At 39.7% G+C, this 11560-nt stretch overlaps 1 protein-coding gene across 2 annotated transcripts; it reads left to right on the top strand.

Annotated features, from left to right (window-relative positions):
* The first annotated feature begins 10608 nt into the window (after positions 1-10608).
* Positions 10609-11253, top strand: RPL10L (ribosomal protein L10 like). 2 transcript variants are annotated; one of them, XM_023755608.1, is made up of 2 exons: positions 10609-10688; positions 10797-11253. In XM_023755608.1, the coding sequence occupies exons 1-2, from the start codon at positions 10609-10611 to the stop codon at positions 11251-11253; spliced, it is 537 nt and encodes a 178-aa protein (XP_023611376.1). The 2 variants fall into 2 exon arrangements, with proteins under 2 accessions (XP_023611376.1, XP_006090811.1); XM_006090749.3 differs by having other exon boundaries at positions 10609-11253.
* Positions 11254-11560: the final 307 nt, after the last annotated feature.

Here is an 11560-nt window from a genome sequence, read left to right as displayed (position 1 = left end):
CAGCTGATCAATGATTCTCTCTCATCATTGATGTTTCTCTCTCTCTCTCTCTCCCTCTCTCTCTCTCCCTCCCTCCCTCCCTCCCTCTCTGAAATCAATAAAAAACCCCACAATAATCCTATATAATAAAAGGCTAACATGCAAATCGACCGAACGTTGGTGGCAGAAGCCTCTCCTGCCTCCACGGCAGCACTAAGGATATCTGGCTGCCGGCTTAGGCCCACTCCCCCGCTTCCCCGGAGTGGGCCTACGCCATCAGTCAGACATCCCCCAGGGGCTCCCAGACTAGAGGGCACAGGCCGGGCTGAGAGACCCCCAAGTGTATGAATTTCATACACCTGGCCTCTAGTGTATATATGTGTATATATGTGTGTGTGTGTATGTATGTCTGTGTGTGTGTGAGTGAATGAATGAATGAATGAATGAATGAATGGATGGAACTGCCTTTTGACCTAGCACTCCCACTTCTGGCTATATATCCTAAGAATTGTGAAACCAATCAGAAAAAAATATATGCACCTCTACATTCATAGCAGCATTGTTTATAATAGCTAAGATCTGGAAATAGCCCAAGTACCCATCAGTAGATGAGTGGATATAAAAGCTGTGATACATTTACACAATGGACTACTACTCAGCCATAAAAAAGAGGGAACTCTTATCCTTTGTGACAGCATGGATGGACCAGGGGAGTATTATGCTAAGCTAAATAAGCCAGACAGAGAAAGGCAAATAAATTGACAAACAAAACAGAACCAGAGACATGGATACATGGTAAAAATGACAGATGTCAGAGGGAGGTGGGTAAGGTGGGATAGGATGAAAGAAGGTGAAGAGAATATCCAAAGAACCTGTATGCATAGCCCATGGACACAGACAACAGTGAGGGCCAGAGGGAGGGGAGGACAGGGTCTGGGTGGAGGGGGAAAAATGGGGAACATCTGTACTAATGTCAATAATAAAAATAAAATATCATTTAAATACTAAAATATTCTTCCCAACTCTTTGTTTCTTGAAATTGTATTAACACTCACTCCTTTTATTGTAAAGCTTTGTTCTTGCAAACCTTGAGAGAGAAAAAAAATCTAAGTTGGAATATATAATCTATATTTTAGTGAGTTACAAATTTGAGAGTAGTTATGATATAAGTATTTCATAGATTTTGAAGACATTGGAACTGCAGAAAATAAATGTGAGAGAAAAAACATTTAGGGAAGTAAAAATTAAATGGGGTATTAAGAAGTGGCTCAGAAATGAAATAACTTCTAATGAAATAAGTGATGGTTCAGATTCAGTTACCTTCAATTGCACAGGCTCCTTCAACGGCCCTCTGATGGGCCCCAGCAATGAGTTCACACATGCTTTTTATAAAATTCGCAGTCCCTTTTGCACTCCTGCTTTCCTTCATTCACTCTTCCCCTGAGGTCACACAGCATTGGCCTTGGCAATTTTCGGATCTGGCTGAAAGGAAGTTATTAAAGAAGGCATTTAGCATGGGCTTATGGAGTATGTTTTCGTGGTTTGCAGTCAGGTCAATGTATGGATAGTTGCTCTGGTGTGAAAATTCCTTCCAAGAATATTTGAACTAGTCCCCGAGCCACCTCACCCAGCACTGTGATACAAAGACATGTGGGCAAAGAGGTATTTGTATGGAACTGTACCGTTTTCATGGAAACTCGGAAGAACATTTTGGGAAATTTCACTTGGAACAAGTCAAAAATATAGACTCTTCATTTGGCAGTACTTGCAAATTTATTACATAACAGAAAAATTGGTAAAAACTGATGAGTTATAAAGAAAGGCACTAAAGATAAATGACATCAATAGAAAGAATTCTATAACCAGTAGTTTCCAGCCCTCCCTTCACTATGTTACAAGGAGGATATCAAGTGCAAACTGCTTCACTGGTATTATAAAAGTAGTTTAAGAAAATTTAAAATTTAAAATATTACAGTTCATATATGAAAGAGAAAAGGTTTTTCTCACTTTGACAACAATCCTAAAGATGTACATGACATGCGTGATATTCAGTTGTGAGGCTGAAACTTACATGTTATCAATATAAATTTAGGAAAGATTGAATTGAATTTATAGTCTTCATAAAAGTATTAGCAAATAATGGCCAAATGAAGAAGAGATCAAGGAATATGTAGCCAGAAAATAAAATAAAGATTTTATAGATAATTAGGCAATTAATAAAAGTATATTATTTTTTAAAATAAGCTGTAAGTTTTATTTAATAGCTATTTATAATTGGATTTATTTTCTTATTCTAATATTTGCTTCATCTTTATTTTTGTATTCATAATTGTTGTTCTTTTTTTTTTTGTAGAGGGCCCTCAGAAGAGTATTGGTTTCAGACCCCGCAGACCCTGGATGTGCCCCACAGCTGATTCATAATTCATCTCAGAGCAGAGCCAGCTTAACCTTCAGATGCTAAGTGAGTCTGACCCCTAATGGTAAATTTTGAAGGAGAAAAGTTTTTGGAAAAAGTGTTCACAAATGAGCTAAGCTTTAAGGTCTATCACTTACGAAATTCTATTTTTTGGGTGAGTCACTTGATATTCTGCATACTACTACTACTTCATTTTGGAAATCAGATTAACTTGTTTTTGTATGCCTTCCAAGAAAATTATTTTAGGCAATCGAGTTAAGTGATGTATGAGAAAATATTCTTATAAAGAGATACATGTTATCCTTGAGCCCAGGTATACTCTATTTACATACATGAAATATGTTATGACATTATGGTGAACTTCAATACAGTGATCCTCAAAACTTACTAAATTTCCAGGAAAAAAACCTGATAATACAATTATATTAAAATGACCTATTTAAATGAATTTGTTAAGACAATATATTTTTTATTACAATGCATGCAAAAATGGTTTATCTACCTCATTCCACAAAAGATATCAGGTGGCTTTCAAGTAAGATGGTGAGGTAAGTAAAGCTTTAGTATATGCTCTGCTCCCGAATGCTTTTAAATTGTCTTTAGAACCATTTAAAAATAATATTTTGTGCATCTGAAGGAGAAATAAGAAAAACATATCTTCCAGATTTAGTCAGAATTTTACAAATCTCTTGCTGTCCAGTAGAAAATTAAGAATTTTACTTCTTTGAAATCTAACTTTTCACCAAAAATGGCATGTCAAGGGCTTATTTTGCTAATTTTCATTCATGTTGTGGCCTATATCATAATTTTTTAAGCTGGTCACTGGCACTATTTGTAGCTAATCTACATTTTGTGGCTTAAGTGACTGAAGAGAAACCTTGCTCTAAAATATTACTTCGTAAGAAGTAGTAAGCCTTTATGTATGACCAATTAGCTCCTAGATGTTGACCTCAAGTTAAATCAATAAATAAGTTGAAGCTGCTTTTGCTATAGCTCTTGAATATATAAATAGAACAAGACAAGCAGGAAGTAAATCTGTCCATATGTGGATCTATAACTTAGCATATGATAAAATACATTTTTCATTACTAAAATGATATGAAGAACATTTATTCTTACAGAAAAGGTTTACTAAAATAAATCAGCTTATAAAATGGCACATGTAATATTATTGCAAGAAAACACACCCAAATCTCAAAAGCTTGCATCTTTATATTTTTGTCATACATATTTGCTAATTCTTCAACAAATAGGCATTATACTTTGAAGCAGAAAAAACAATGACTTTTTAGGACAGTCTTTGTTGTTGTTAGCATATGTTTTAACTCTTCTAGGCATTATAAACTAGATTTATATTCTCCTCTTTGTTTGAGTGCCCCATCATTTATACATGATTTATTAGGTTTGTGGGGGTGACAGATGGAAATTACAGAGAATTTGAGCCAACTACAAAGTTAGAAATTATAGTCCCCAAGATTGGCCTCATTTCTGACACCAATTGCAGATTTGAGGAATCCCCAAAACTACCTTCAGGTCTGATAATTCACTATAAACACTCACAAAACTGACAGAAGGCAATTATGGTCACAGCTATAGTTTATTACAGGGAAAGAGAAGGATTAAAATCAGCGAAGGGAAGAAGTGCATAGGTAGAGTCCAGGAGAAGTAGCAAATATGAAGTTACCACTGTCTCTCCCCATTGAGTCAGGTTGCATTACTCTTCCATCAATTTCTGACAATATATATGGAGTCTTGCCAACTAAGTAAACTTGCCCAAGGACCAGTGTTCAAAGATTTCATGGGACTTCATTATGTAGCCATGATTGATTAACTGATTATGCACATTGTTAATGTCAGTCTCCAGGTCAAATGATACCACTGACCCCAAAACCTACACCACATTGTTAGGTTTTCTGGAATGGTCATCCCTTACCTTAAGTCCCATTGTTAGACTATCCAGTATGATCAAAGTCCCTGGGCATAGAAAAGACAACAGAGATTACCACTTTGAGCAATGCTAAATTCTTTACACAGAGACTTAGCAGATCAATAATGTAGTGATTTACCAGGTGTTTCAAACAGAATGAAATGCAGTCTCTGATATAGTCCTTTTTTTAGTATTTGCTGCCATAGAAAAAAACAAAATGCAAATGGATTAAAATGTTTAACAGGTGAGCCAAAACTTTTTAAAAAGCCTCCCAGCCCTGGCTGGGTGACTCAGTTGGTTGGAGTATGGTCCCATACACCAAAAGGTTGTGGATTTGATTCCCAATCAGGACCTAGTTTGTGGGTTCAATCCCTGGTCGGTGCACTTATGGGAGGCAACCAAACCAGGTTTCTTTCTCACAATGATGTTTCTCTCTCTCTCTCTCAAAATCAATAAAAACATATCCTTGGTGAGGATTAAAAAATAAAAAACCTTCCAAAGTCACATAGATACTGTTAACATTTTGACATTTACCAGAGGGGAGTGGGGGTTGGAGAAAATGGGTGAAAAAGGTGAAGGGATTAAGAAGTACAGATTGGTTGTTAAGGAGTAGGCATGGGGATATAAAGTACAGTTTAGGAAATATACTTGATAATCCTATATAATAAAAGCCTAATATGCTAAGTGTCCAGTTATGCTAATGATATGCTAAGGCTGCTCAACTGCGGGGCAGACAGTCGACTGGTCGAACAGTTGCTATGACATGCATTGACCAACAGGGGCAGATGCTCCGACTGGTAGGTTAGCTTGCTGTTGGGGTCCGGCCGATAGGGACTGAGTGAAATGGGCCGGACATGCCCTAGAGCCCTCCTGCAGTCCCTCCCTGCTGGCCAACCTCCCATGTCCCTCCCTGGCCCTGATCATGCACAGGTAGAGTCCTTCGGCCTGGCCTGCGCCCTCTCGCAATCTGGGACCCCTCGAGTGGCGGAGAGCCAGTTTCTGCCCAACAGTGGAACAACCGGTTGCTATGACATGCACTGACCACCAGGGGGCAGATGCTCAATGCAGGAGTTGCTCCCTGGTGGTCAGTGCACTCCCACAGAGGGAGTGCCGCTCAGCGAGAAGCAGGGCTCACGGCTGGTGAACACAGTGGCAGTGGCGGGAGCCTCTCCTGCCTCCGCAGCAGCGGTAAGGATGTCCGACTGCTGGCTTAGGTCTGCTCCCCATGAGGAGTGGGCCTAAGCCATCAGTCAGACATTCTCCGAGGGCTCCCAGACTGTGAGAGGGCGTAGGCCGGGCTGAGGGACACCCATGAGTGCACAAATTTCATTCACTGGACCTCTAGTATTGTAATAATTATAGTGTCAGATGGGTATTAGATTTACTGGGGTGATCACTTTGCAAGTTACATAAATGCCTAATCACTGGGTTGTACACTTGAAACTAATATAATGTTGCACATAAATTATAATAGAAAAACAAACTTTTAAAAAATAAGCTATAATATGATGTTCTCAACTGTCCTTTCTCCATCTGTAAAATGGATATAATTATAGGTCAGTCCTCATGAAGTTATGAAAACATTAATTGGAATAAGAAAATGGATACATTTTGCATACAGTAAAACAGAAAACCTTCCAAAGCCAGTGCTTGGTCAATTGGAATGCTTTTTACATAATTAAAGTACCCTTACATCTAATCACTAATGTTGATTGTTCACTTTATTTAAAAAATAATTGTTTAGTGGGTAAAGAGGTCATCCATTAAACATACAACATTCATTTAACCTGAAATACAATTGGATGTCACGACATAAATGATTTAAAAATCTCAGTATTTAAATATTTTTCATGCATGGCAAAAACCCTAGTAAATCACACAAACTTCCTACTTGGCAAGCAACTTGGGAAGTAGGAGAAAAAGAATATTAATTCCATCATTTTGCCTTTTAAATAAATAGGCAGGAACTTGTGTCTAAAGAATAGCAAGTGCATGTACTCAATATGTGGGAGGGAGGACAAGCTTCATGCACACACCTTAACCCCAGATCAATGTTTCTTGAATTTTTCGTTTGGACTAATGCCTTTTAAGAGAGAGGTCTTCAAAATATATATGTACATTCTTTGTGTTGATTCAAGTCATCTTTAATATAGCTTTTTCTTATTATGCTTTACTGTAGAATGTTTATTTATTGTATAAATTACATATTTGTTATAGTATTACTTAAATATTTATAAAACTTCACCCTAATTACCATATAAAGCTGATTAATTGCTTTAAATTTTGTGCAAGTACAAAATCTAAACAGGTAAAATAAAAATTTACAAACTAAATTCAAATTCTAATGAGCATATTATACAGTACTATTTTTTCCAATTGTCTGGAACAATGTAAAAAAGTCACTAATTTGGGGGTAATTTATCCTATGTTATCAAAGCACAAAGGTAAACAATGTACCTACTAAGTTCCTATATCAAAAAAAAATTCCCAAAGAAAGAATCAAAATGTATAAATTATCAGTTAAAAAATTAATTAGGCTCCTGGAACTAAACAGTTAAAATCATCTGACACTACTTCTATTTGGAAAATGTGCATTTGTCAAAGAGATAAGTGGACCATTGTGAATCAGATGAGTGAGAAACATCATCATGACCACCCATTAGTCATGACAATAGACACCATTGGCTGACTGAGGAAAAGGACAATCATAACCATGACTCTTACAGTTACTACTCAACTTTAGGAAAATATAGTCAAGTTGCTCATCTGGGCTTTCAAAAATATTGAGTTTACAGCTCCCTGTGTGAAGTTACTAAGAAACACTAATGAGAATGACTGTTCATCATCAGTAGAGGCATCACACGTCATTGAGAGGCAAGTGGGAACATGATCTCTGAATCACAGTATATTGTCAAACAAGTAATGGAAGACCGCATGACGACTCTGATCAACAATGCAGACAGTTCCAGCAGCAGGAGAGAAAATGCGGGGTGCATGTCAGTCAATATATTAGACTCCAGAGCATATTATTTTTTTTTGGAACAAATTCAGGTTTAGTTCTTTGTGAAATGGTTGAAATGTGATATCAAAGGAAAGGCAGTGCTTCATTGATCTGATACACAGAACTGTTCTTTTTCAGTCTTTGCATGAAGGTAGAGGATGCTGGGAATTTGATTGCATTTCTAACACTGCCCGGTGCTAATTCCAAGTACTTAAAAGCTGCCTGGATGCATAACTGATCAATAAGTGCAGAACAGTGCAGACCTTTTACACAGGGGTTGTGGACTAGAAGAGAGAAACCATAGAGGAAAGACTTCTTCACAGTCCAAGCTGAAATTTCAGGTCTAAGCATGTTTATCTGTCTGGTTTTTAGGGGCTCCTAGAAAATGATCTCTCCCTACCAAACCCCAAATTCAAGTTATGTGTTAGTAACTTTGGCCATGTTTGTTTTTTTTTTCTTCCCTATTTTTCTTTGGTAAGCACAGCCAAATGGAGCATGCTGGAACCAGCTAACACTGGCTCAATTGTGGTTGAAATTGATGATGGGATATTTACACCACAAAAGTCAGCAAACACTACATATCAGAGCTCCTCAACCCTGCTCCCCAAGAGCAGGTTGTTAAAAAATTTCCAACAGTGGTGTTGTGTACTCATTCAAATACTTACTGTTCTATGGTGCACACAATTCATTAAAAACAGAAGACAAAACAGTGACCCAAATATAGTCCTTGTTCTCACAGATCTTAAGTTTTATGTAGCTGTTATGCTCCTTTCTTACTGTATTCCTTATCTTTACTCCTCATTCTTTAAATCATCTCTATTTTATAGAACACCAGTGTCTCCCTTTGCTACACATTTATTATCAAAGTAATAAATTTAGTAAATAAGAAAAATAAAAGTTATTTCCTATGTATCATCTTCTTGACAGTATTTCAGGCTACTTCAAAGCCAATGAGTTTTATAGTTTTTGCAAGGTTTGCTTACTATGATGCACACTGTAGGTGGCAGGAGTTGAGGAACACTCAAAATTTTGGAAATGACTGAGGGGAATGCTTTTTTTTAAAAAAATTTTTAAATATAATGGTGTGGCTTATACATTTTCCACAGACTCCTTTCTAATAATTGTACAGCTAAGAAAGGGAGTATAAATGAAGATTCCCAGTATGGTTCCCCCTTTCTCTTCCCACCCTCTCACTCTATCCTGCAACTATGAGGGTCCCCATATACAAGTATGGGAGGGTGTCCATCCTTCCTATTTTGCCTGTGACTGTGTGGTTTTGGAGGATGCAGGACTTCCAGGCACAAAATGGGTACAGTCCCAGGCAAACCATAATTAGTCACCCTTTGGATTAAGGAAAAGAGGATTATGCAAGCAGAGACACAACATCTGCTGGTCAGAGAATTCTAGGCTTTTTGAAAGCATGGCCTAGCCAGGTGGGGGTGAGTGCATGATGGCACATGAACACTGGCTGAGTATCTTTCTTTGACCTCATAGACCCCTCTCCCTCAGAACTGTAATAGATTCTGGGCATGTAGTAATATAAAAAGATACAAACGTGTTTATACATTAAAAGCATGTTCAAGTTATCCTCACTTCTTTTCTTTAGTGTTGGAAAGCATTCATCTTGCATCCATTTTTTACCCTTTCCTATCTATTGACCCAATATTATACATTATGAGCAGATACAACCTGTGTAAAGCACTCCAGTGGTTGAATAAAGATCAGGATCCCTAACTTGGTAAATAGGCGCTATGTGCTATGCAAGCCACTCTCTCTTACACAATGTGGACTCACATTATGCCACTCACCCCCTCACCCATAGTCACACTGGCCTTCTAGTTCCTTCAGTGGTCCATGTTCTTGCCTGCTTCAGGGTCTTTGCATATGCCAGGCCCATGCACCACATTCACAATGTAAACATCTCTTTCCTAATAAAGTTTTCCCTGTTCATTCCTCCGTCTAAATCAGGCCCTTACCCCAGGCTCTCAGGCCTCACTCTGCTTTTCCTCTTGGGCACATTTTGTATTTTGTAATATGATGAAATACTATTGGAATATCATCTAAATCCCCTCCTAGACTTGTAAGCTCAGTGAGAACAACACAACATTATATGTTGTGTTATCTTCATACTCAAGATTACATAGTAAATAGAAACTATTTGAGGAAAACAGCAAGGCAGAAATGAAGGATGGAGAAGTAAGCAACTTCTATGTAAGGTGGGAAAGTCCTCTACACTGGGAGTTTTAATATTTTTACTTTAATATGATTATTTTGTAAAATCCCACTCATTCAAGTGCAGAAGTTATTTTGTGACAACTTATTTGTTTCCCTGTTAAAGAGAAAGCATTGGAAGAATATACTCACATTGGAAGGATTTTGTTCCATGATGCCATAGATTTCTGGAACAGCATGAGGAAATCAAAAAAGCCCGAAAAATCCAAGTAGGGATTATAGACCATTTATTTTCCTCCTTCCCCACACTCTGATCCTTGTCATAATATTTTTTTTTACAAAATCTAGTATCAGAGGGAAAAAACTATTAAAGTCATTCTCAGTAAGATATAAGATTAATAAAGCATAAAAATGTAAATAGCCTTAAGTTAAAAAATGCAGTTGGCATTTCAACTTTGTAGATGCCATTTTTATAATAAAATCTTTCCATATGGCCAAATACATGAAACCAAGGTTTCAGGTTGCTAAAGCTATCACCAAGCGACACGTCTAAATGCATCTTGTCACTGTCCCCGTCACCACCCTCGCTCAGCTCTTCTGAGCCTCAGCAGAGCGCTCGGGCCGGGAAACCACTTTCCCCAGGAAGGGGACCACACAGAGCTGGAGAAACAGCAATCGATACACACATGTTGATGGGAGACACGAGCTCTGGAAAAATACATGATTTCGACAGAGTATATAGACTCGCTGGAGAGACCTTTCTCATTTAACCTCTAGGAAAATATGTCTTTTATACTAAGACAAAGCCTAGGGCAAAAGTTCACCACCCAGAATGGATAGCAAGAAGGACGTGGCTTCGGCGCCTTCCGGAGGCCCCGGTCCTTCCCGGGCAGCTCAGGGGCGAGCGGACCTGCCGCCTCTTCGCCCGGCTCACGTGCCCAGTCGCGCCCACAAGCGGGGAAGAGGGCGGCTACAGCTAAGGCCGGGAAGTCCTAAAAAAGACTTCCGGTCCTCCAGGAACTCGATGGTCCCGTGGGGTAGACGGGCATCCGCCTACACCGCGTGCGTGCGTGGGGTGGGGCCTCGCCAGGCTGCAACGGTTCCGGAGTCGCCATGGGCCGCCGTCCCGCTCGCTGCTACCGGTACTGTAAGAACAAACCGTATCCGAAGTCTCGCTTCTGCCGCGGTGTCCCCGACGCCAAGATCCGCATCTTCGACCTGGGGCGGAAGAAGGCGAAAGTGGACGAGTTCCCGCTCTGCGGCCACATGGTGTCGGATGAGTATGAGCAGCTCTCCTCCGAAGCCCTGGAGGCCGCGCGGATCTGCGCCAACAAGTACATGGTGAAAAGCTGTGGGAAGGATGGCTTCCACATCCGCGTGCGGCTGCACCCCTTCCACGTCATCCGCATCAACAAGATGCTGTCCTGTGCCGGGGCCGACAGGCTCCAGACCGGCATGCGGGGCGCCTTCGGGAAGCCGCAGGGCACGGTGGCCCGCGTGCACATCGGCCAGGTCATCATGTCCATCCGCACCAAGGCGCAGAACAAGGAGCACGTGGTGGAGGCCTTGCGCAGGGCCAAGTTCAAGTTCCCGGGCCGCCAGAAGATCCACATCTCCAAGAAGTGGGGCTTCACCAAGTTTAACGCCGACGAATTTGAAGACCAAGTGGCCAGGAAGCGCCTCATCCCCGATGGCTGTGGAGTGAAATACGTCCCCAGCCGCGGCCCTCTGCACAAGTGGCGCGCTCTGCACTCCTGAGGACTGGGACGGCGCGCCCTCCTCTGCCATGCTGGTCTGTCTGACATCAGCTCATCAATAAAGTTTACTGGGAAAAATAAACAAACCGTATTTTTAATATCTTTTAAAAATTTATCCAATGTTTAGAATTCAGATTACTAGAGAAATAACTTTTGTATTAATACCCAGAAAGTTTTAATGGCAAATGGTATTTTCCTTTTAAGTGAGAATGAAACAATTTTGCATGTGATTTATTAGAATTACGGTTCTAATCCAAACAGTTTTAACTTGGGGGAGTCTGGGGAAATATTTAAAAGTTTTGTTGGTA

Source organism: Myotis lucifugus, unplaced genomic scaffold, assembly GCF_000147115.1.
Source record: "Myotis lucifugus unplaced genomic scaffold, Myoluc2.0 scaffold_81, whole genome shotgun sequence".
Classification (NCBI taxonomy): domain Eukaryota; kingdom Metazoa; phylum Chordata; class Mammalia; order Chiroptera; family Vespertilionidae; genus Myotis; species Myotis lucifugus.
The sequence above is the reverse complement of the archived record's forward strand: the minus strand, read 5'-3'. Positions and strand labels throughout refer to the sequence as shown.